Below are 26,105 nucleotides of genomic sequence, written 5' to 3' on the forward strand. Positions count from 1 at the left end.
CTTTTACGAATTCATTTGCATTGGAATAAGGACACTGTCCTGTTTCCAAATATATTTCTTATTGTTAGCAAAAACTAAATGAATGTCTTATAGTTCATGTGCTCAAACAAATAATGAATATAGCATCATATTATTTTCCTCTCTTTCTGCAGTTGATTCTGGATGCTGAGAGGGTGCAGCTGCCCAGGTTACCTCTGAGTGGAGAAGGAGAGAAAGGGAGTCCTGGGGAGCAGTTGTATGAAGTGTGTGTGTGTCCTGATGGAAGACTGTACCTGTCCAAAGCTGGTCACACCTCCACCTGCCATGACAACAGTCACAATTGTTAAAAGACCACACTCGATTATCTTGAGATTTGTATTTACCTGGGTTCATCTTTATACATACATCATCATTGTGCAGTCAGTCGTGTCTTGCCTGAAAATTATGCAAAGTGCATATTAGAAAAATATGAAAGTTCAGAAAACTTTTAATAAAACAACATTTGTATATTTTAATAGTTTTTTTCACAGCTTCATATCTAAAAGATGTACATGCAAGGTGTTCTACTCTGGTGGCACCAACTATGTTACCTGTTTTGTCTGGGAATAGTTTCATTAATTACATTTGTGGATATGTTCATCCCTTTCACAGTAAACATGTTGGTTATGATGTTGTACAACCGGATAACATGTATGATACTATACGTCCTATATGATATTGTACGACCGCTATTCCATCCATAACGTAACCTATTGTAGGGTAATATATCATACTAAACGGAGGAAAACAAATGCATTTTCCAAATCCTACCCATTGCTCTGAAGACAGGTTGATATTTTGAACATGCAGTGTACATATGTGATTGAAGATTGTTCAGGGGGAGCTTGATGCGCTAGTATCTGGCAGGCGGCAACAGTATTTGTTGAAAAAGTAGCCTACCCAATAGCCGTGTCTGCGAACTACACTTCTGACTGGGTATTTAGGAGTGGGGCGCGGTATTTTCTAGGAACCTGTTATGGAATAAACGCTGTTGCCTTATCTTGCCTATGGTAGCATCATATGTCATGTCCGCCAGATATCTACTTATATTACTGTACTTAATAGCTTCTTATGTCAATTAACATTGGACGTACTGTATCAGAAGATGGACCGTTTACTCGCATTATTATGAGCGTGGGTGGTATAAAAGTATTAGCTCATTGATTCCCATCCAGGTATTGGCAGACATTTTGAGACAATAGTTAACATGGAGTGGAAGCTAAAGAAGATGCTGTCGCTTTTACTGGAGGTGATTATTTTGTGCTCTATGGTAAGGCATAACGTTTTTCATTTACGGATGTAGTTTTTCATTTGTTGTAGTGTATCTGAAGTCTGTGAGTGATGCTCTTGGTCAGGTTCATGGAACTGCAGTGGAGAATAGAGAATGCAGGGAGCAGGAGTACAGGGATGAAGCAGGGGACTGTGTCGCCTGCAGACAGTGTGGATCTGGGCAGGAGTTATCCACGGTGAGTAGTCTATCAAACGTATTCCCTCCTGTCAAAATTATTGATACAACCAGTCATGCCGTTGTAAGAATATAATTAATGTGCGCGCCGCAAGTAGACTAGCGGTTAAGAGCTTTGGGCCAGTAAGAAAGGTTCCCCTATAAGATAATACAAATCGCTGGTTCGAAACCCTGAGCCGACTAGGTGAAAAATTTGTCAATCTGAACCTGAGCAAGGCACTTAACCCTAATTGCTCTGGATAAGAGCATCTGCTAAATGACTAAAATGTTATGTATTTCCTGTTACATACTTTGTTGACATATGAAACATTTTACACATGTTGCTATGCAAGTTGTCTCTTTCTCTCTCAACCACTGTCAGCGACCTCTGCTTGCTGTTCCTTAACAAACTCCCAACCCCCACCACACCTCCTCACCATCAACTGGGTCTCCTGTGTGTGTTTGTTAAACCCCTCAGGAATGTGGTTTTGGCTATGGGGCGGGTGCTCGCTGTGCACCCTGCAGACCGGGGCGCTACAAAGAGGAAGCAGGAGGGCAGAAATGCAAGCCGTGTCTATCATGTGCCCACACCAGCCGCCTCCATAGAGCCAACTGCACCACCACAGGAAACGCTGTGTGTGGAGACTGTCTGCCCGGGTGAGGACAGCTGCTGTCTCATCCTCCCCATTATCTCCGAAGTGTCTCCATTTTCCATCACATATGCTGTTGTTGTTGTATTACAGGTTCTATAGGAAAACCAAGCTGAGTGGGTTTCAGGACATGGACTGTGTACCCTGTGGAGACCCTCCTCATGCCTATGAGCCTCTCTGTGAGTAGGCCTTTTCATCAATACAAATGATCTATGCACACTCACACACACTACATACTCTCACAGACATGCATATTGACGCCACACTCACACAGACACAAATTGTATTAGTCACATACGCATGGCTATTAGATGTTATTGCAAGTGTAGCGAAATGCTTATGCTTCTGGTTCCAACAGTGCAGCAGTATCTAACAGGTAATATCTAACAATTTCACAACAAAACCTAATATCTGAAAATATTTCCACAACGAAACCTAATACACACAATCTAGTAAAGGAATTGGATAAGAATATATAGGTATAAAATATATGGATGAGCAGTGACAGAGCAGCTGAGATGCAATAGATAGTAAAGAATGGATAGTGAAGGACAGTATTCTTTATATACATATGAAATGAGTAATGCGAGATATGTAAACATTCTTGAAGTGGCATTATTAAAGTGACTAGTGTTCCATTTATTAAAGTGGCCAATGATATCAAGTCTGTAGGTAGGCAGCCGCCTCTCTGTGCTTGTGGTGGCGGTTTAACAATCTGATGGCCTTGAGATAGAAGCTGTAGTTTCAATCTCTCTGTCCCAGCTTTGATACACCTGTACTGATCTCGCCTTCTGGATGGAAGCGGGGTGAACAGGCAGTGGCTCGGATGGTTATTGTCCTTGATGATATGTTTTGCCTTCCAGTGACATCGAATGTTGTAGGTTTCCTGGAGGGCAGGTAGTTTGCCCCCTGTGATGCGTTGTGCAGACTGCACTACCCTCTGGAGAGCCTTGCGGTTGTGGGCGGTGCAGTTGCCATTCCAGGCGTGATACAGCCCGACAGGATGCTCTCAATTGTGCACCTGTAAAAGTTAGTGAGTGTTTTTGGTGACAAACCAAATTTCTTCAGCCTCCTGAGGTTGAAGAGGCGCTGTTGCGCCTTCTTCACCACACTGTCTGTGTGCGTGGACCATTTCAGTTTGTCGGTGATATTTACACCTTCTCCACTGCTGTCCCGTCGATGTGGATAGGGGGGTGCTCCCTTTGCTGTTTCCTGAAGTCCACAATCATCTCTTTTGTTTTTCGGACATTGAGTGAGAGGTTATTTTCCTGACACCATACTCCGTGGGCCCTCACCTCCTCCCTGTAGGCTGTCTTGTCATTGTTGGTAAATAAGCCTACCACTGTTGTGTCATCTGCAAACTTTATTGAGTTGGAGGCGTGCATGGATGGAGGTGTGCATGGCCACGTAGTCGTAGGTGATCAGGGTGTACAGGAGGGGGCTGAGAACACACCTTTGTGGGGCCCCAGTGTTGAGGATCAGCGGAGTGGAGATGCTGTTTCCTACCTTCAAAACCTGGGGGGCGGCCCTTCAGGAAGTCCAGGACCCAGTTGCACATGGCGAGGTCGAGACCCTGGGTCTCAAGCTTAATGATGAGTTTGGAGGGTACCATGGTGTTGAATGCTGAGCTGTAGTCAATGAACAGCATTTTTACATACAGTTGAAGTCGGAAGTTTACATACACCTTAGCCAAATACATTTAAACTCAGTTTTTCACAATTCCTGACATTTAATACCAGTAAAAAGTCCCTGTCTTAGGTCAGTTAGGATCACCACTTTATTTTAAGAATGTGAAATGTCAGAATAATAGTAGAGAGTGATTTATTTCAACTTTTATTTCTTTCATCACATTCCCAGTGGGTCAGAAGTTTACTTACACTCATATTTGGTAGCATTGCCTTTAAATTGTTTAACTTGGGTCAAACGTTTCGGGTAGCCTTCCACAAGCTTCCCACAATAAGTTGGGTGAATTTTGGCCCATTCCTCCTGACAGAGTTGGTGTAACTGAGTCTTCTGATAGGCTAATTGACATAATTTGAGTCAATTGGAGGTGTACCTGTGGATGTATTTCACGTCCTACCTTCAAACTCAGTGCCTCTTTGCTTGACATCACGGTTACTGTAGGTACGACGTGTCGTGGTAATTTCCTGTATTATTAAGTGAAAAGAGAGTTTATAAACCACACACAAGTCAGAGTTATACTTTAAACTTAATATTTTAATAATATGAGCTTCCCCATAGCCCTTTGACTCTCAGATCAATTCAGTCTATAAATGAATTCTGAGAGTGCTTACAAAATGGCAACTGAGATCTTTTATAGCAAAGATCCAGCCCTCCCAACTCACAATGACGAAACACAGGTCTTAGGAAAACTGCATAAAGGAAGACTTTTACTTGAGAGAGGAGTATCCCATAGCCAGACAGCATTAGCTATAAATTATCGTTCAGTTTGGTCTCCTAAACAAAGTTCTTATCTTGTTCTTGGTACAACATAGTGCCAAAACATTACCTCATCCAATGGCATATATCAATTGTCAATTCTAGATACTCCCATCTCAAATACAATCCCTCCTGGACAAGCTCACGGAGAGGAGAGTGAGCCTCTAGGTCAAGATAAGGGCAACATCAGAGGAGACATACAATGGTTCCAGACACTGCCATACTCTTCCCCCAAATGGGAAAAGTAGGGAGTGACTAGCACAGACATTGTGGAGCCAAGAGATAATTGGTTCCCCCTCAATCATCCCTTCACATGGTTTAAAAGAAACGTTCACATATAAAGACAAGCCTGACCTCTCCCCTCTCTGGGCCCCAAGTGACTTTACCCACATAAGCATATTTATGAAAGTAGATAAAACATCTTATTTATCAATGTTACCTAACTAATTCTGATTCTGCTACGACAGACGTCATCGATGAAGCCAATGACTGATGTGGTGTACTCCTCAATGCCACCGGAGGAATCCCGGAACATATTTCAGTCTGTGCTAGCAAAACAGTTCTGTTGCTTAGCATCTGCTTCACCTGACCACTTTTTTTATTGATCTAGTCACTGGTGCTTCCTGCTTTAATTTTTGCTTGTAAGCAGGAATCAGGAAGATAGAATTATGGTCAAAATGTGCACTTATAAATATAACAATTTGAATCAAAATACAGCTGTAAACAGAAGTCAAAGATCAAACATCACACATACAACTGATGTCTCTCATGAGTTTTGCCCAATAGGAAAAGTCCAAGTTACTTTTATCATGCTTGTAGTCAACCCCCTGTGATGTCACTGCATATGTCATTACCTGCTACTCCTCAGACCAAGCCCATGCATACACAGCTATAATAACTTGCAAGAGATACAATAGTTCCAGTGTTTTCTAAGGACTCAGCAGTAAATGTCCACTCCCCCAAGTTGATTTATGTCTGATTAGCCTCTTATCTCTTCTAATCCCCTGCATGGCTCTTTGTTTATCTTTGAAATGCTTTTTCACAGACCCCGTTTCTTTATAAGAGGCAGAGACTTAGAAAAGATTGGAACAATTCTAAAACCTTACAATGAAATATTGTTAATCTGTAGTCTAGGACCCTATAAATGTAGAGGAGGAGGGGTCCCATAGCCCCTCCCCTTCTATTAATACAACATAAGAATATCAATTATTTTATTATAATACATCAAACATTTGGGGCAGCCCCTATCATGACCCCAATTTGACCCCATCAAGGGCGAGCTCTGGGTGAGCGTTTTCTTGTTTGCTTATGGCGGAATACAGCTCATTCAATGCTGTCTTAGTGCCAACCTCTGACTGTGGTGGTATGTAAACAACTACGAAACACACAGATGAAAACTCTCTAGGTAGGTTGTGTGGTCTACAGTTTATCATGATACACTATCTCACAATAGCTCGAGACTTCCTTAGATATCGTGCACCAGCTGTTATTTACAAAAATATCAGACGCCGCTGTTCTATCCAGCCGGTGCAGCATATAACCAGCCAGCTGTATGTTGATAGTGTGGTTGTTCAGCCACGTTTCCGTGAAGCATAAGATATTACAGTTTTTAATGTCCTGTTGGTAGTTTAATCTTCCGCGTAGGTCATCTATTTTATTGTCCAAAGATTGCACGTTTGCTTGCAGAATGGAAGAAAGTGGGGGTTTATTCGATCGCCCATGAATTCTCAGAAGGCAGCCCGCCCTCCGGCCCCTTTTTCTCTGCCTCCTCTCCATGCAAATCACAGGGATCTGGGCCTGTACCAGAGAAAACAGTATATAGTTTGCGTCGGCCTCGTCAGACTCGTTAAAGGAAAAAAAGGATTCTGCCAGTCCATGGTGAGTAATCGCAGTCCTGCACATTGACTCGGTAGCGGTATTCCTTGTATATAGCCTCGTTATTATTTTATTATGTTACTATTTCCTTTTATTTCTTCTTATTTACTCTTCTTTTTTTCTTACTTTTTAACTGCACTGTTGGGAAAGGGCTCATAAGTAAGCATTTCACGGGAAAAGTCTACGGCTGTTATATTCAGTGCATGTGACAAATAACATTTTATTTGATTTTGATTTCCCCATAGGCAAGATTGGGCTTCAGTCCATGTACTATAAGCACGCTTAATGTTACTGTACCACTTTTAGAATAATTTAAGAAAATATTTCCAGGGAACATGTGAAATGTGCTTTACTGATGTCTGTCTGTTTAACCATCTTTCTGGGATTGTTTGCACACACATATCCACTATGTACCAGCCTCAAATGAAATTCTTGGAAGATCAAATCATGCCCACCACTATTTTGTAGTGGAGTGTGAGCTAGCTGGCTGTTGAACTTCCGTCTCTCTCTGTGTTTAACTTGGCAGTCAAATGGGGTTGAAATAAGAACACATTTCCCAGATGTTACAACCTACTGTTAGATGTTAGGTATGGAAAAATACTCCTGGTATTGAAGCACACTTTGATACCATAAAAGGCATATTTAGATGATTTTGAGATTACAAAAACTTATTTGAAGTCCATCTGAGAACTCTTGTAGTTGAAATGTGAAATTCTTATAAGACAAATAGGTTGTTGTATCCCAGAGTGACAGTGCTCTCCAAGTGTATTCTCACTACATGCCTCCAGTTGTGATGGAGCAGCATTTCATTCATAGTGACTTTTATAAAACAAAAACAAAGTGTAGACCAGCACAAGTAAGTTATTGCATATCCTTCCAACTGAAGGATCTTACCGTAGTTTGTACTTCCAATCACTTTTTTGAGAAAATAAGCTTGACAAAAATTAATAGGTGCTTGTTTTTGATTTCCTGACACCTTTTAGACATCTCTGTTCTGGTGGTTCAGTTTGGTGATGCCCCAGGGTATGTTCGGTTTGGTTGTCAAACCAAAGGGTTTTGGCACAGAACAGTGTTATGATTAGATCAGCATGTAAATTTGTTTCAGTGGATTGTCCTCTATCTGAACTGATAAGCAGGAAAGATTTGGGGAGACAAAGACAACCAGACTCAATGTGCTGTCTTTGGATTTGAGAAGCCACTACCAAAGAGGACATATGAGATAGCATTCACTGCCTTACTGAAAACCTAATATACACATGCCAACACACACTGCACCCACACTCAATTACAAATCTGAATTATCCCACACTTAAAAATACTTTGAGAAAGTGGGTGTCATAACAACTAGAGGTCGACCGATTGATTTTTCAACGCCGATACCGATTGGAGGACCAAAAAAAAGCTGATACTGATTAAATTGGCCAATTTTTTTTTTTTAAACATTTTTTATTTGTAATAATGACAATTACAACAATACTGAATTAACACTTATTTTAACATAATATAATACATCAATAAAAATCCATTTAGACTCAAATAAATAATGTTCAATTTGGTTTAAATAATGCAAAAACAGTGTTGGAGAAGTAAAAGTGAAATATGTGCCATGTAAAAAAGCTAACGTTTGAGTTCCTTGCTCAGAACATGAGAACATATGAAAGTTGGTGGTTCCTTTTAACATGAGACTTCAATATTCCAAGGTAAGAACTGTTCTATAATTAAATGCATGTTTGTGGGTGTGCTGTATTGCACCCAAGGATAAACAGCTGTAGTGATATTTGTGTTTATGCATGTTTACTGTGTAGGCAGTAGCAGGGTGAACCTGGTGCCCCTTTCGTCTGTTGTGGCAAGCTCCAGGGACACTGTCCTGGCTGTAGTCATCTGCATCGCTCTGACTTCTGTCCTACTGGCCCTAATGCTTTTCTGTGCCATCTACTGCAAAAGACAGCTGGAGAAGAAACCTCATGGTAACCCTGCCTGAATCACAGATTCTCACTCATCCCTCGTGTCGACTAAGATTGTAATCATGTCAAACAATGTTAAATGCAGATATTATGCTGTATTTATACCATGCCAAATATTTGATATAAACACTTGTGTTAATGTAAAAAGTAAATAACTTTTGTCTTTGCACTAATCAGAGCCATGCCAGGGTGGTAGCTGCCATGATGCAAAGTTCCCCAGCTTTGAGAATATTCAGGTCTATCAGCTACATGAAATCACCTCAAACAGCTACCATGGCACGGGCATAACTTGTGGTATGTTGTTCTGTTAGCCTGGGCTTGCAAATAACCTTTTCATGTCATTCTTTACCAATATGCACATGGCGCTAAATCCACATTTGAGAAGAGTGCATAACTTGAATTTCTGCACTTGACATGTCCCATCAACATCTCTAAAACTGCATTTTCCTGTCCTAAGGTCAAGTGAAGCTTTTCCCTTATCAGTTCTCTGAGGAACCTTGCAGCACGGAGAACAGCAATGGTATGGCCACATATCCTGCCTGGGACTCACAGAGAAGACCATTAAAGAACACATTGCCCAGTGAGCTGAACCATGACCTCTACCAAACTGATGGGGAAGTGTCTGATGAGGAAGACGAGAAGACGTGGACCCATGCTGTATTAAACTAAAGATCTGGGATTCACTAAACTGTACTGAGTAGGCCTAAAAGCAGAGCCCATTTCTTCATGAGGATAACCTTTGATATGTTGACTGTCATCATAACAGACTTGTGGTTATGTGAAAGACATTGCAACTGCTGACAGAAACGTGACTTGCTGGTTTCAAAGCCATTCAAACTTGTATTTTCTGCTTCTGTTATTTTCCAGAGCTCATCTCATTGCCATTACCAAATATGTGTGGGCCAATGTCTGATATAGTCCAAGTTTAAATTTAACCAATTCTCTTGGATTTTAAATATGTATACATTTAAAAAGCTTGTAATTTACAGTCTCATCCAAAATTATTGGCACCCTTGATAAAGATGAGCAAACAATTCTGAGCTATTGTATTTTAAAGTAGTACAATTGCTTAGAAAAAGATAGTTTAACAAATAATAAAAAATCTCAATGATGGATGGCACCCATTTTTCAATACTTTGTTTTTGACATTATGAAGCCGTTACGAGCAGGGTGTCAAGCATTATTTTAATGGTGTTCGTTAGTATGAAGGAAAACCAGAGAATACAGCAGAGCTCTTCCAGAGGCCAGCACGGAGCCGTATTGCTTTAGTGAGTCTGTCATTTATCTGCAGCCTTTCAGACATCCTCCGTCCCCTTATTCTCTATGTGAAAACAATAGCAGGCCCACAGCTCTTTCACTTGTTTCACTAATCAGGCTGCTGACGGTCTATCTCACAAAAAAGAGTATTCAAGAGTGATTCATTCAATAGCTGAAACCTGTAGCTAGAGATTTAGAGAGTAATAGCCAAGTAAGAGAACACTAGTTGTTCAGATGACAAAAAAAATAGACAATATAGGGTTGGCACTGGCAACATGGATGTTAAGGGTTCATAATTCACAATGAGACAAGGATGCATCACAAGTCAAATACAATATTATACACACTTCATATTTTAATTTCCTCATACTCATCAGGCCACTGCAGAGTAATATCAATTTTGAAATTCAACATCGCTAAGCGTAGGATGAGGTAAGTGGGGAGGGGCCCTGCCCCTAATTTCCCGTGATAATTCACAGTAGGTAAAAAACAACAAAAGTACAATCTGCTCATGAGGAATCATCACGGCAGGTTACTGAGTCTGTGTCCAGGTCAGCTACTAGAGCGTCCACTAATTCTTCAAGGGTAGGGGAGCTCTGAAGCATGCCTGCAAACCATGGAACAGGCCAGGAGAGAGGGGGACAGATTTAGATAAAGGACTTCAATGACAAATTTGAAACTTGTCTGGGGGAAAGAAAATCTTGATATTTTATTTGTAGTGCTCAATCTATTGAGCTATTGTTTTAACCCGGATTCATTGTGTTTGAGTTCATTCATATGTACAGAAATTAAACTAGATCCAACCAGGTTCATGTCAAATTGGCTTGAAATACACCGCTGATTATCTGTGCTGGTTCTGTATTGTAACAACTCAGCTTTGGCTGTACTCATGTCATGTTGACAGCTACTAAGAGGTTAATTACCAGAGATGCATGTCACCTCTCAGAGCCTGATCGAGTTAACACAGCAATTGAAAATGAAAGCCATATACAACTCACTTTGGCCTTATGGGAGAGTAATGCCATTGATTCATGTATTTGATCTTCTTCAAATACCGACAAATCATGAACTTCAGCCCATCTTTCAACTGAGACTATAGGAGCCCCACTGCAACTGACTATGAAAAACAAGAGCCAGTGCCAAAATTCTGAGTGACTCCAGGGAATGTTGAGAGTGGGTTTAGCTTTTTGGGTGTGAGTGGATGGAATAACATCTAGTTTCAACATTTGCTAAATGGATGTAAAAATCTATCTGGAGAGTTTCCAAAGTATCACCATAAATAGGGCTTTGAATTAAGTGTGCAAATTAAAGGAAATATCCACCCATTTTGAACGTTCTCGTTTTTGTGCATTTCTGAGCAATGTTCCATGATGGCACCTGAGGGGAAGGCTGCCATCTTATCAGCTCTTAACCAACCATACTATTTTTTTTTAAATATGTTGTTCGTAACTTGTTTTGTACATAATGTGCTGCTACCATCTCTTATGACCGAAAAGAGCTTCTGGATATCAGAACTGCAATTGCTCACCTCAAACTGGACAAAGAGTTCTTCAATGAGTCAGATGGGAGGGATATAATACAGAAACCCGACCAGGCCTAGATCCCCGTTATTCAGCATGTTAAATGTGCAACCAGAGGGAAAAACACTCCAGACCACCTTTACCCCACACACAGACACGTACAAAGCTCTCCCTCGCCCTCCATTTGGCAAATCTGACCATAATTCTATCCTCCCGATTCCTGCTTACAAGCAAAAACTAAAGCAGGAAGCACCAGTGACTCGGTCTATAAAAGTGGTCAGATGCAAAACAGTCCTGAAGTTTAGCTAGCACAGACTGGAATATGTTCTGGGATTCTTCCGATGGCATTGAGGAATACACCACATCAGTCACTGGCTTTATCAATAAGTGCATCGAGGACGTCGTCCCCACAGTGACTGTACGTACATACCCCAACCAGAAGCCATGTATTACAGGCAACATTCACACTGAGCTAAAGGGTAGAGCTGCCGCTTTCAACGAGCAGGTCTCTAACCCAGAAGATTATAAGAAATCCCGCTATGCCCTCCGACGAACCATCAATCAGGCAAAGCATCAAATGCAGGACTAAGATCGAATCGTACTACACCAGCTCCAACGCTCATCGGATGTGGCAGAGCCTGCAAACCATTACAGACTACAAAGGGAAGCACAGCTGAGAGCTGCCCAGTGACACGAGAATACAAGACAAGCTAAATAACTTCTATGCTCGCTTTGAGGCAAGTAACACTGAAACATGCATGAGAGCATCAGCTGTTCCGGACGATTGTGTGATCACGCTCACCGCAGCCGATGTGAATAACACCTTGAAACAGGTCAACATTTACAAGGCTGCAGGGCCAGACGGATTACCAGAACGTGTACTCCAAGCATGCACTGACCAACTGGCAAGTGTCTTCACTGACATTTTCAACCTCTCCCTGTCGGAGTCTGTAATACCAACATGTTTCAAGCAGACCACCATAGTCCCTGTGCCCAAGAACACTAAGGTAACCTGCCTAAATGACTACCGACCAGTAGCACTCACGTCTGTAGCCATGAAATGCTTTGAAAGGCTGGTAATGGCTCACATCAAAACCATTATCCCAGAAACCCTAGGCCCACTCCAATTTGCATACGGCACCAACAGATCATGCAATATCTATTGCACTCCCCACTGCCCTTTCCCACCTGGACAAAAGGAAGACCTATCTGAGAACGCTATTCATTGACTACAGCTCAGCGTTCAACACCATAGTACCCTCAAAGCTCATCAATAAGCTAAGGACTCTGGGACTAAACACCTCCCTCTGGAGACAGAAAAGATTTGGCATGGGTCTCGGATCCTCAAAAGGTATTACAGCTGCACCATCGAGAGCATCCTGACGGGTTGCATCACTGCCTGGTATGGCAACTGCTCGGCCTCCGAACGCAATGCACTACAGAGGGTAGTGCGTACGGCCCAGTACATCACCGGGACCAAGCTTCCTGCCATCCAGGACCTCTATACCAGGCGGTGTCAGAGAAAGGCCCTAAAAATCGTCAAAGACTCCAGCCACCCTAGCCATAGACTGTTCTCTCTGCTACCGCACAGAAAGCAATACCGGAGCGCCAAGTCTAGGTCCAAGAGGCTCCTAAATAGCTTCTACCCCGAGCCATAAGACTCCTGAACAGCTAATAAAATGTCTACCCAGACTAAATGCATTGCCCCCCCCCCCATACACTGCTGCTACTCTTATTATCTATGCATTGCCTCCCCCCCCCCCCCCAGAACACTGCAGCTACTCTTGTTATTATCTAGGCATAGTCACTTTAATAACTCTACCTACATGTACATTTTACCTCAATACCGGTGCCCCCTGTATATAACCCCGCTATTGTTATTTACTGCTGCTCTTCAATCATTTGTTATTCTCTAACATTTTTTGTTGTTGTATTTTCTTAAAACTGCATTGTTGGTTAAGGGCTTGAAAGTAAGCATTTCACTGTCTACACCTGTTGTATTCGGCGTATGTGACAAATAACATTTGATTCGATCTATTCCTGGGGAATGGGTGAATCTTTCCTTTAAACACAAATAAAGCTTCCCGTCTTGAGATTTATGGTGGGTTCAGGATAACCTGGGAGGCATCAGAAGGCCATGATGCATAGTAGGAGCCCTTACCTGTTTCCAAACCCAGGGAAAAGCAAAGCAACTGCCATCATCACACAGCTATAATTAAGAGTTTGAAGTAGCCAAAGCCTGTGCCTCAGGCATATACACTTACAAAACAAACTATGCATTGATGGCTTTGCCAAAATGATATAAGTTGATAATATACAATGCCTTCAGAAAGTATTCTATCCCCTTGACTTATTCCACATTTGGTTGTTTTACAGCCTGAAACCAAAATGGATTTAATTTTTTTTTCTCTCACCCATCGACACACAATACCCCACAATGACAAAGTGAAAACTTATTTTTAGAAATGTTAGCAGATTTATTGAAAATTAAATACAGAAATATTTAATTTATCTTCACACCTGAGTCAATACTTTATAGAAGCACCTTTGGCAGTGATTGTGGCTGTGAGTCTTTCTGGCTAAGTCTCTAAAAGCTATCCACACCTGGATTGTGCAAAACTTACCAAACATTCTTTAAGCTGTCTAATTGGTTGTTGATCATAGCAAGACAAACAGTTTCAGGTCTTGCCATAGTTTTTCCAAGTAGATTTAAGTCAAAACTAACTCAGCTACTCAGGAACATTCACTGTCTTCTTGGTAATCAACTCATGTAGATTAGGCCTTGTGTTTTAGGTTATTGTCTTGCTGAAAGGTGAATTCATCTCCCAGTGTCTGGTAGAAAGCAGACTGAATCCTCTAGGATTTTGCCTGTGCTTAGCTCTATATTGGTCCGTGTTTGAAATTCAGTGTTCGACTGAGGAACCTTACAGATAATTGTATGTGTGGGGTACAGACATGAGGTAGTATTCAAAAATCATGTTAAATACTATTATTGCATGCAACTTATTATGTGACTTGTTAAGCACATTTTTACTCCTGAACTTATTTATGCTTGCCATAACTAAAGGGTTGATTACTCATTGACTCAAGACATGTCAGCTTTTTAATTGATTTATTACCATTTTGAAAAGCATAATTCCACTGACATTATGGGATAGTGTGTGTTGTTGGCCAGTGACAATAAAAAAACATTTAATCAATTTCAAATTCAGGTTATAACACAAAAAAAAGTGGTCAAGGGTTGTGAATACTTTCTGAAGGCACTGTACTATACATACAGGAGTGGTGACCTGGGGAAGGAACTAATAGGAGAAAAATAGTGCAAGAACTCTAAAGAAAGGGAGGAAGGTAGCGGCCAAGAAAAATAGTGACAGTGTCCTTACCTTGCACCATAAGCATGGGCTCCTTACTACCTCCATGAGCTAGCATCTCCCTTCGATATCGCTCTCCCATGTCCCTGTGTGGGGACATTAAACGGAAGGGGTGAATAGGCAGAGAGAGAGGCATAGAGAGATCGGATTGGGGTTTATGTCAGACAGATAAGGATATGTCTGAATACTGTACTGGCTTGGTTTTCCTGTGGGTTGAACTGTGCTTTCACTGCCACTGACTGTAGTCTGCCACTCTACAAGCCCCCATGACAGAGACACAAAGAGCAGAAAGAAAAAAACAGCTCTGAGAAAAACATAACACCCCAGGCAAAACAATACTCAATTTCAAAACACAAATCCCCTGATGTCACAGTGACATCTGTGATGTGGGTGTTTTCTTTGTCACTGTCATGTTCAGACTAGTGTGAGCGAATCCAGCTAGTAGAGATTTCCCTAAAGTAAAATCTTCGAAAGCCAAGTTAATGTGTGCACCACAGCCACGCTCAAGGTCCTAAACGATATCATAATCACCATCAATAAAAGACAATACTGTGCCGCCGGCTTCATCAACCTGGCCAAGGCTTTCAACTCTGTCAATCACCTCATTCTTATCGGCAGACTCAACAGCCTTGGTTTCTCAAATGACTGCCTCGCCTGGTTCACCAACTACTTCTCAGATAGTGTTCATTGTGTCAAATCGTATGGCCTGTTGTCCGGACCTCTGGAAGTCTCTATGGGGGTGCCACAGGGTTCAATTCTCGGGCCGACTCTTTTCTCTGTATACATCAATGATGTCGCTCTTGCTGCTGGTGATTCTCTGATCCACCTCTATGCAGACGACACCATTCTGTATACTTCTGGCCCTTCTTTGGACACTGTGTTAACTAACCTCCAGACGAGCTTCAATGCCATACAGCACTCCTTCCGTGGCCTCCAACTGCTCTTAAATGCAAGTAAAACTAAATGCATGCTCTTCAACCGATCGCTGCCCGTAGCCCGCTCGCCCGTCTAGCATCACTACTATGGACGGTTCTGACTTAGAATATGTGGACAACTACAAATACCTAGGTGTCTGGTTAGACTGTAAACTCTCCTTCCAGACTCACATTAAGCAAATCCAATCCAAAATAAAATCTAGAATCTGCTTCCTATTTTGCAACAAAGCCTCCTTCACTCATGCTGCCAAACATACCCTAGTAAAACTGACCATCTTACCGATCTTCGACTTCGGCGATGTCATTTACAAAATAGCCTCCAACACTGATCGATCTGGGACTCCACGCAAGATCTCACCCCGTGGGGTCAAAATTTTTACAAGAACGGTGAGCAAAAATCCCAGAACCACACGGGGGGACCTAGTGAATGACCTGCAGAGAGCTGGGACCAAAGCAACAAAGCCTACCATCAGTAACACACTACGCCGCCAGGGACTCAAATCCTGCAGTGCCAGACGTGTCCCCCTGCTTAAGCCAGTACATGTCCAGACCCGTCTGAAGTTTGCTAGAGAGCATTTGGATGATCCAGAAGAAGATTGGGAGAATGTCATTTGGTCAGATGAAACCAAAATATAACTTTTTGGTAAGAACACCATACTTACTGTGAAGCATGGGGGTGGAAACATCATGCTTTGGGGCAGTTTTTCTACAAAGGGACCAGGACGACTGATCCGTGTAAAGGAAAGAATGAATGGGGCCATGTATCGTGAGATTTTGAGTGAAAACCTCCTTCCATCAGCAAGGACATTGAAGATGAAACGTGGCTGGGTCTTTCAGCATGACAATGATCCCAAACACACCGCCCGGGCAACAAAGGAGTGACTTCGTAAGAAGCATTTCAAGGTCCTAGAGTGGCCTAGCCAGTCTCCAGATCTCAACCCCATAGAAAATCTTTGGAGGGAGTTGAAAGTCCGTGTTGCCCAGCAACAGCCCCAAAACATCACTGCTCTAGAGGAGATCTGCATGGAAGGAATGGGACAAAATACCAGCAACAGTGTGTGAAAACCTTGTGAAGACTTACAAAAAATGTTTGACCTCTGTCATTGCCAACAAAGGGTATATAACAAAGTATTGAGATAAACTTTTGTTATTGACCAAATACTTATTTTCCACCATAATTTGCAAATAAATCCTACAATGTGATTTTCTGGAATTTTTTTTCTCATTTTGTCAGTCATAGTTGAAGTGAACCTATGATGAAAATTACAGGCCTCATCTTTTTAAGTGGGAGAACTTGCACAATTGGTGGCTGACTAAATACCTTTTTTGCCCCACTGTACTACCCACCACTGCAACCTGTATGCTCTCGTTGGCTGGCCCTTGCTTCATATTAGACGCCAAACCCACTGGCTCCAGGTCATCTATAAGTCTTTGCTAAGTAAAGCCCTGCCTTATCTCAGATCACTGGTCATCATAGCAGCACCCACCCGTAGCACACGCTCTAGCAGGTATATTTCACTGGTCATCCCCAAAGCCAACTCCCTTGTTCCAGTTCTCTGCTGCCAATTACTGGAATGAACTGTACAATTAATTGTACCCCAGTATCTCTGCACATTCATCTAATGCACATCTATCACTCCAGTGTTTAATTGCTAAAATGTAATTATTTCACCACTTTGGCCTTACCTCCCTAATCTTACTACATTTGCATACACTGTATACCATTTATTTTTATTGTGTTACTGACTGCACGTTTGTTTACTCCATGTGTAACTCTGTGTTGTTTGTGTCGCACTGCTTTGCTTTATCTTGGCCAGGTCGCAGTTGTAGATGAGTACTTGTTCTCAACTGGCCTAACTGGTTAAATAAATAGAGACTTCACATGGCAGACTAAATAACTTTTGAGAAAATATTTACAACATAGGTCAGGTGAGTTTCTCTCACCTGTTGAAGGGGTCTTTTTGAAAGCACTGCCTCCACACCATGGAGGCTATGGCGCGCGACATGAGGTATGAGTAGTACTTAGCACCGTACCCAATGAGGTGGCTGAATCTCAGCTGCCAGGCCTAGGGACAAGAATACCAGTTACCCATCTTTATCTAAAGACACCAGGGTTGGGGTCAATTCCAATTTAATTTGAAATTCCAATTAAATTCTTGAATTCACACATTAAGTAGAGAATTTACGTTGACTTCAATTCGAATTTCAACAATCTTCAATTTTTGGAATTAATTCTGTTTTTATCTTTGGGAAATGTTCAAATATTGAATTAATGTAGTTAGTATAAAAAATGGGCTGCAGGATTTGTTTTAAATAATTTCAACTTGTATTTATATATTTCCAGTATAGCTAGGCTGTCTGAACAGTGAGCGACATGATCAGCCTGAAAGCCTGAGGGAATTGAATTCAATTTGAATTTGTTGAATTGTTGGGGATAATATTGAATTGGGAATTGTATTATTGGAATTTATATAACATTGAAATTGAGAGAAATTGAATTACCTCTTAATTCAAAAACTGGACTGGAATTTAAATTTAATTAAATGGAATTTACAGGGAGGGTATTTAATTTGAATTGCATTTGTGGAATTAACCCCAGCACTGAAAGACACTTCCATATTTTCGATTGAATATTTTGTATTCAAGCAACATTGTCAATCTGAAAATATTTTTTCAAACCTCTCTCCCACCTTATAGAAGATGACTAAATTGGCTACAGAACATAAGTGAGACGTGCAGTATCTATCGGAATGATGCTGCTTCTGTGTATTCTCTCTCTCTGGCCAGTTGTTTCTAACTCCTACGCAGTCTTATTTTAATGATAAGAGCCCGGCTGTCTGTGTGGTGACTTGTTATAATCCAAATCCAGTGGGAACCCTCCCCTTTGCTTCTCACAGTCAATGACAGATAAGGACCTATCAAAAGACTTGCTGAGTGTCACAGTTCCAAACATGTTCTAAACTAAGACCGGGGTGAAAGTGGCTCCATATGATCACTGCAGTTAACAGATGCAGTTTGGTTTGTATGGCCAGGCACTAACTTAAATTGCACCTGAAATTAAAATACCACATTTTGCAACTGTAAATAAAAAAAAGTATCAGAAACTGTCAGAAGTACGGCATAATATTTCATTCCGACATAAATTGGTCTTTTCACATTTGGGAAACTACTTTTATCCTACCCCAGGGAAAAACTGAGCTCTGCTATTTGGCAACAAACTAATGTAAAATTAATAGAAAATGGACTCACGGAGTAGATATTGGTTAGCTGTGGTGGTAAGCCAATTCAGGGAGAATATCATTGTCCAAATTACAGTTGAGAAGAAATAGCCTGTGGGTTGTTCTATTCTGTTTTATGTTTCTCTGTGGATATAAATTCTCTCTCACACAGTAAGGGGGGTACAAACCGGATGGTTTATATCTGGTAGAGAGAATAGTCTAATTACTATTTACCCCCAAGGATCTGACATTCACAGATCAGTACATCGTCCACAGTTTCAGTATTATGAAACTCACTAAGATATCTAGGCACTTACAGTATTTGGAACGTAAGGTAGTCCATAGAATTTCTCTTGCATCTTTTTTAGAATGTCTGTCGTTGACCGATTTTGTGGCTTGCCATGATACACTTGATCCAAAGCAGCATAAAAAACCTGTGAAAAAATAAACACGCCAATAATTTTATTTAATAAGTACTGAAAAGACACAAACTGCCACTGTGGCTATACCTGAAGCTGAGTGTCGGCAGCCCCACAGATTCTCTTGGATTCACAAAGGCGAGAGACCATGCTCTTGGGCAGGGGCTGAAATAGAACAAAATATTTCTGAGAAACACAAAACACACCCATCTATCGAGTCTTCTGTGTGGTGAACCTCTGCTATCTTCAGTATTTGGCTAAATAAATAGTTTGCTATTAGCTTGACTGTTTGTAGTCTGTCTAATCAACAGACTTTCAGTCCGATTCAAAATCATGACTAAAGACTTCACACAAAACCAACGTGTGTTCAAGTGCAGCCGAGAGCATTTGGTTCAGAGCTGATGCAGAGCTAGTGATGCGTCTCAGAACTATTATCATACCAAAGGGGACAAAGAAGGGCTGCCAAAGTCTATATTATTATTATTATAACAGACAGTCTGATAGGACAGCTTAGGACACTACTGTATCTGTGGACCACAGCAGTAAACAAACAGCTCAAGAACTACTGCTAGTCCATATAGATGACATAATCTTAAGAATGACTGTGTTGTGTGTGAGGGAAAGTTACAGAGGATAGGTATGAACTTGTGCTGCCCACCTGTCCGGTCTGATAGTGCCGTGCAAACTGATTTACCACCCGATAGTCTGTGGCAAAGAACTCCATGAGGATGGAGGGGACTTCAGCAAAGTCAGTGGAGCATCTAGTTCCTGGAAAAGACCAGTCAGAAGATGAGTCTCTCACAAAAGAGATTGTTTACCAACTCTACTATGTCATAAAATGTTTAGCGATAGCATGCCATGCTAGCACTGTATCGTTGGTCATACAAACACAAGACTGTAGGCCTATGAATCATATGGTAGTTCACTAAATGTGTCTGCTAAGCAAATAAATGTGTCTGCTAAGCAAATGCGCAACATATGCAATGCAATAATGAGAGACAGGGGAAATCCCTCCTAAAGCAGTAGGCTCTGGCCTGGACTCAGGTTACCTGTGACATGTTGGTAACGCGTGCGTCCCAGCATGGAATGCATGGCGTGGCCCATCTCGTGGAACAGGTTCTCCATCATGCCGGGGTTGAGCAGTGTTGGGGTGCTACGTGTGGGAGGGGGCAGGCTCAGCATCAGCACCACCACAGGATGTTGGTATTCCCCATCCTTCTTAAGACGCCCCCCTTGGATGGTGAAGTGGCAATCCTGGAAGCACAGAGAATATGATCAGCATTAGAATCTTACTTTCGCAGAGGCTTTAGGCAGTATTTCTGCAGCAGCTTGTCTTACCTGGTGTGGTTTGTCAGGCCTTCGGAAGAAGTCACAGTAGATGTATCCCAGAAGACCCTCGGTCTCATGGACAACAGCCTGTTAAGAGAACCAACTGACATTTAGGACTGCTTAAAATAAAATCCATCCCCAAAAGAAACGATGGGCCTTAAAATTACAAAAAGCCAAGCAGCAACTATTACATTTTCTGCTGGTTCACTCAAAGGAGCTCCCAGAAACTGGTGTTGAGTGTCATACAGACAGAGACTGTTCTCTCACCAACTTGCGGACTTCTTCACTCCACACCTCTCCTGCCATGGGCTGTTCATTCTGGAAGGAGACTCCCAGCAGCTGGCTGAACAGCATGTTGAGGCCCTCCATGCAGGCCCCTAAGGAGAAGTAAGGACTGTACAGGCTGGGATCGATCTTATACCTGCACACACAAACACTTGTAAGGCTATGTTATTACAGACCGTTTCCCGAATAATGTTAAGCAATACACAAGCCCCCTCTAGAGGCCTTTTAGTAGAAAGTAAAGCTCAGGTACTCCCGTCAACCTTTCAATAGTTTCTTTAGGAGATTCCCAACGATTCCTTGTTGACAAGTCATATTATTTCCACTTAGAATATACACATAGGTTTACAGTACTGTATACCTTTGTATAGGTATCTTACCTCTCTGCCCGCACAGCGCTGCTGAAGTAGGAGTGGTCCCATGGCATGAGTACCTTGGATTTTTTTTTTAACATTGAAACATCAAACAGCAGAAAGATTGTCATGATCTCCTACACATGGATGTCAGAACCATGAGAGCTACTTATACGCATTTATAAGATGACTCACGGTGCTTCTCGAGTTCATTTTCATCTTCATATCCCTCATCAGGTTAAAATCTTTGGCAGTTCTGGATTGAGGAATAGGGACATTGTGTGAGCATGTGCTACTCTTACAGTATGTTTGAGATGGGCAAAACATTGATGAATTGTACAGTGTTCATGCCAGTGTCTGGCTATCTGACTCCTACCATACCTGTCCGAGAGTTTGTCTGTCAGCAATTCAAGGAATTTCATGACAGTCTCTGCAAAACAAAAACATACTAAACACACTGGTCAACACAGCATAGTACACACTTCTCTGTTCAAAGAATCATAAAATCAATTACAAATATTTCTTCCAAGCAGCAGAGCACAAAGAAATTAGGTAAACAGCCAGAGTACTTTACCTGGAGTCTTGGCCATAGTTCCATTTAAAGCCCTGTGTGCAAAAGATTCATAGCCCACTAATTTGGCTAGCTCATTCCTACAAGTCAACAGGTCATCCAGACAAAGCAACAGACTTGAATTCGGAAAGAGAAAGATTTTATAAGCAGCCTCCCGCACCTAAGAGAAAAAGACAAGCATATAATATCTATAGGCTACTGCACAGCAAACAAACATGCCCAATACCATTTCCTACCATGGGACAGTAGCTGGAAGACCACTAATTATGTATAGAGATAAACCTCTGGGTTGTGCGCACGTGCACACACACACACACACCAGTTCATCAGGAGAATCTGCATGGAGACCTCCAATCTGGATGGAGTTGCCGTCTATGGAGAAGCAGTGTCGGATGTGTTCTGGCAGGGCCGTCTTCTCTATCCTATTGGGCAGGTGGGTGCCATTTAGAAATTCATTGTTCAGATCCAGTAGGTTGACATTGAGGCTCACCGCCTTCCCTCTCTAGGAAAAAAATTCATACATTGAAACAGAGGTGCTGTTTAGGTTAAGCTCACATTGTGGTTATACTTCCCTGAGGATGTGGCTTAGTAGGCTAATAATCAATGTGTACATGACAATTATTGATTTAAAAATATATTCCATGAAGTGTAAGTGATAGGCTAATAATGTCATTTATATCACATCACTAACCTTTGATTCATCCAGATGAATGCCACTGATCTCAAAATCAAACATGAACAGTTCTGCTACTCTCCTGCAAAATGTATTGCGAAATATCAGTAAAACAAGATTGCCTGTCTACCCAACCTCCTTGCTCCTGCCAAACACTACGCCCACGGACATTAGTTTCTTCTCTGCATTGAAATATGTAGCAAACATTGAGCAGCGGAAGAATTCAGTTTGAGTCGTCAGGCAAAAGACAAAATGCACTGCTACTCATCGTACAAACAGGAAGATGATTGTACATGCCTTGTATCTGGGTCCAAAGAATCCAGAACCTCTTTGTTATCTAGTAGGTTCTTGAGACTCCTACACAGTTCAACATTAGTGTTCAGCCTATCAGGGCAAAAAAGAGAAAACATCAAAGAAAGAATGTATTAAAAAAGTGTTTTGCTTGACATTATGTAATACTTTACTAGAGAAACTACGGAAGAGGGTTCATACCTTTCTACTACTGTGCCAATGTTTATGCATGCCTTCTCAGCAGCATCCCGAAAGGCAGGGTCTGGATGGCCAACTTTGACAAAATCTGCCTGCAAGAAAAGAAATACAACATCAAGGGTTGGCTTGACAACGACGATGCCAATGATCTCTGAGTGTGACTGTGAGCCATTACCAAATCTGCCACTTTGCAAAGGCTGTCAGAAAGTTGATCGAAGGTCTCCACGGTCAGGGCGCCTGGTGGGTTATTGCAGGCTGTTTCTACCAACTGTTCTGTTTCCCTGAGCGCTTGTTGCTGAGCCACCTCGAAACCAGCCGGAGTACTCAACCCTGGAACCCCGAATAATCCCTGTGCAAATATAGCACGTACAATGCCATGTCAAAAGTCTGTGTGGCCAACTCTTCGTTTTCGAGGCTGATCATTACAACAACCCCAAATGACACATTTATAAAAGAGCAAGTATTTTTTTAGTGAACACAATTATGGGTGATTTTGACAATGAGGACATTTAATATAGGTTGGGATTTTATGCAGCTAGTTAACTTCTTCTCGTTCTAACGTTAGCTGACTTACCACGTTCTTCTGAAACAAATCAACTTTCCTCTGCTGGGCATTGAATGCTGCTCCAACCGGAGACCAAGTAGTGACATGTCGTGATAGTGTCCTTGAGTTCCTCACAACACTCAAAAATCGTTGACACGCCAACATCATAACAACTTCAACTGATTGTTGTGGAAAGAAAAAGAAAGGTAGGTCAAAGTGGAAATTCCGTGGGGAGTAACTTGGCTCGCGCTAAATGATTATCTCTATAATAAGCAAGCACGTTTTAAGCTTTTGCTTTGCATCCATGCTGATACTTTCATAATACCAAAAAAGTATTGGATTTTAAATTAGTCTTTATTTCACTGTCTCTCTATAATTATTCGGTTAACTAGCTAGTAGCCCACCACTGCCATTGAGAATTGAGCTACAACGAGCACTGCCAAGCATGAATGACGAATGTTCACAATTCTCAAAATGGTTCCGATGTTTCGTGTCTGCACTTTCGCGACTAGACCCTATCCATAGGGCTGGGCGATATATCGAATTAAATCGATTATTTCAAATGTAAGTTTATGCGCGATATTCGAAATGCATGTATCACATAATCTAGTTTTTTTGTATTTTTCGTTATGAGCGTTTATGTCATCTTGTTCTCATGTTGTCTTTTTGGTCTCGTTCGCTTCTTCTGTGATGTGCGCCTTCTTATTTCTTCTTCGAGGTTTAACGGCGGTTGGCATCCAATAATTGTTTCATTACCGCAACCTACTAGACTGGAGTACAACTTCCTTATACTTTGCTTAATTATTTTTTTTTACAAATACCCTACCATCTAACACTACTCTCACAAAAAAAACACCACCGACTCCACTATTTAAATCTATTTAGTCCTACTTCAGGCCAACAACCTGAAAGGATGGGACACCACCACTTAACACACCCTGTAACTTCTGATGTCAAGTGTCCGGATCACCCTGCACCTCGCCCTCCGGGTTGTCCCCGAGGCCGGTGACGGTGCGCTGCTGGAGCCGTGCGTCAAGAGGGGGTACTGTCACGACTTCCGCCGAAGTCGGTTCCTCTCCTTGTTCGGGCGGCGTTCGGTGGTCGACGTCACCGGTCTTCTAGCCATCGCCGATCCACCTTTAATTTTCCATTTGTTTTGTCTTGTTTCCCCACACACCTGGTTTACATTTCCCTCATTACTTGTCGTGTATTTAACCCTCTGTTCCCCCCATGTCTGTGTGTGTAATTGTTTATTGTCAGGTTGGCACTCTTCCGGCTGGTTTGCGCCGTGTTATATTTTACACCCGTGCTTTTTGACAGCCTGTACTTTGTACTTTGTTATTTGTACTTAGTGCTGCCTCACTTGTTCTGAGGGCATTTGTTTTGTGACGCATTGCGTTCTATTCATACATTGCCTCAGTAAAGTGCCTTGTCCACTCATCTCTGCTCTCCTGCGCCTGACTTCCAATGCACCAGCTACACCCACACCTTGACATGCAGGCTGTGTAAGGGCTATTTGACCAAGAAGGAGAGTGATGGAGTGCTGCATCAGATGACATGGCCTCCACAATCACCCAACCTCAACCCAATTAAGATGGTTTGGGATGAGTTGGACTGCAGAGTGAAGGAAAAACAGCCAACAAGTGCTCAGCATATGTGGGAACTCCTTCAAGACAGCTGGAAAAGCATTCAAGGTGAAGCTGGTTGAGAGAATGTCAAGAGTGTGCAAAGCTGTCATCAAAGCAAAGGGTGGCTGCTTTGAAGAATCTCATATATAAAATATATTTAGATTTGTTTAACACTTTTTTGGTTACTACATGATTCCATATGTGTTGTTTCATAGTTTTGATATCTTCACTATTCTTTTACAATCTAGAAAATAGTAAAAAATTAAGAAAAACCCTTGAATGAGTAGGTGTGTCCAAACCTTTGACTGGTACCGTTGAAAAGTTTGGGGTCACTTAGTTTGGGGTCACTTAGTCACTTCTTTGTTTTTGAAAGAAAAGCACATTTTTTTGTCTATTAAAATAACATCAAATTGATCAGAAATACAGTGTAGACATTGTTAATGTTGTAAATGACTATTGTAGCTGGAAACAGCTGATTTTTTAAATGGAATATCTACGTAGGCGTACAGAGGCCCAATATCAGCAACCATCCCTCCTGTGTTCAAATGGCACATTGTGTTAGCTAATCCAAATTTAAAATGTGTTGTACAACTGACTAGGTATACCCCTTTCCTTTTCCTTTTACTGAATCTGCAGAGAAGAATTGGAGAAACTCCCCAAATACAGGTGTTTTTATTTTTTATTTATTTATTTAACGTTCATTTAACTAGGCAAGTCAGTTAATTAAGAACAAATTCTTATTTACAATGATGGAAAAAGGCCTCCTGTGGGGATCGGGGATGGGATAAAAAAAATATTTAAAAAATATAGGACAAAACACAAATCACGACAAGAGAGACAACACAACACTACATAAAGAGAGACTTAAGATGACAACACAGCATGGTAGCAACACAACATGGCAGCAGCACAACATGGCAGCAGCACAAAACAGAGGACAAACATTGTAGGGCACAGACAACAGCTGGAGGGTACTATGGTGTTGAATGCTGAGCTGTAGTCAATGAACAGCGTTCTTACATACAGTATGTATTCTTTTTGTCCAGATGGGACAGGGCAGTGTGCAGTGTGATGGCGATTGCTTCATCTGTGGACCTGTTGAGGCGGTATGAAAACTGAAGTGGAA

At 41.7% G+C, this 26,105-nt stretch overlaps 3 protein-coding genes across 4 annotated transcripts in view; 2 read left to right on the forward strand and 1 right to left on the reverse strand.

Annotated features, from left to right (window-relative positions):
* LOC139422449 (gamma-sarcoglycan-like) overlaps positions 1 to 326 on the forward strand; it is a 30,616-nt gene extending 30,290 nt beyond the window's left edge. Inside the window, exon 9 of the mRNA XM_071173625.1 lies at positions 153 to 326. Coding sequence (XP_071029726.1) covers positions 153 to 326 — 174 coding nt within the window. The remainder of the gene's footprint in view (positions 1 to 152) is intronic.
* LOC139423067 (mitochondrial intermediate peptidase b) lies at positions 207 to 24,036 on the reverse strand. Of its 2 annotated transcripts, XM_071174690.1 has the most exons (20): positions 23,382 to 23,802; positions 22,983 to 23,156; positions 22,811 to 22,899; positions 22,616 to 22,702; positions 22,337 to 22,400; positions 21,965 to 22,147; positions 21,649 to 21,805; positions 21,456 to 21,504; positions 21,270 to 21,330; positions 21,102 to 21,154; positions 20,707 to 20,860; positions 20,449 to 20,526; positions 20,160 to 20,364; positions 19,769 to 19,878; positions 19,201 to 19,275; positions 19,009 to 19,125; positions 17,418 to 17,539; positions 14,551 to 14,624; positions 385 to 414; positions 207 to 298 (listed from the first exon to the last, which is right to left on the reverse strand). In XM_071174690.1, the coding sequence occupies exons 1-19, from the start codon at positions 23,517 to 23,519 to the stop codon at positions 389 to 391; spliced, it is 2,016 nt and encodes a 671-aa protein (XP_071030791.1). In that variant the 5' UTR covers positions 23,520 to 23,802; the 3' UTR covers positions 207 to 298; positions 385 to 388. The 2 variants fall into 2 exon arrangements, with proteins under 2 accessions (XP_071030791.1, XP_071030790.1); XM_071174689.1 differs by lacking the exons at positions 207 to 298; positions 385 to 414 and adding an exon at positions 7,836 to 10,254 and having other exon boundaries at positions 23,382 to 24,036.
* Positions 962 to 9,502, forward strand: LOC139423069 (tumor necrosis factor receptor superfamily member 19-like). The gene is made up of 7 exons (XM_071174691.1): positions 962 to 1,288; positions 1,374 to 1,484; positions 1,941 to 2,119; positions 2,206 to 2,291; positions 8,232 to 8,393; positions 8,568 to 8,684; positions 8,848 to 9,502. Exons 1-7 carry the CDS (start codon positions 1,226 to 1,228, stop codon positions 9,057 to 9,059), a joined length of 930 nt encoding a protein of 309 aa, XP_071030792.1. The 5' UTR covers positions 962 to 1,225; the 3' UTR covers positions 9,060 to 9,502.
* Positions 24,037 to 26,105: the final 2,069 nt, after the last annotated feature.

Source organism: Oncorhynchus clarkii, chromosome 12 (assembly GCF_045791955.1).
Source record: "Oncorhynchus clarkii lewisi isolate Uvic-CL-2024 chromosome 12, UVic_Ocla_1.0, whole genome shotgun sequence".
Taxonomy (NCBI): Eukaryota; Metazoa; Chordata; class Actinopteri; order Salmoniformes; family Salmonidae; genus Oncorhynchus; species Oncorhynchus clarkii.

Coding starts and splice junctions, on each gene's coding strand:
- LOC139423069 (XM_071174691.1), top strand. CDS start 1,226: ATGGAGTGGAAGCTAAAGAAGATGCTGTCGCTTTTACTGGAGGTGATT. Junction 1,289..1,373: donor TGATTATTTTGTGCTCTATG/GTAAGGCATAAC, acceptor GCTCTTGGTCAG/GTTCATGGAACTGCAGTGGA. Junction 8,685..8,847: donor TGGCACGGGCATAACTTGTG/GTATGTTGTTCT, acceptor TCCTGTCCTAAG/GTCAAGTGAAGCTTTTCCCT.
- LOC139423067 (XM_071174689.1), bottom strand. CDS start 23,519: ATGATGTTGGCGTGTCAACGATTTTTGAGTGTTGTGAGGAACTCAAGG. Junction 23,157..23,381: donor ATTTGTTTCAGAAGAACGTG/GTAAGTCAGCTA, acceptor ATATTTGCACAG/GGATTATTCGGGGTTCCAGG. Junction 19,276..19,768: donor GGCACTATCAGACCGGACAG/GTGGGCAGCACA, acceptor GTTCTATTTCAG/CCCCTGCCCAAGAGCATGGT.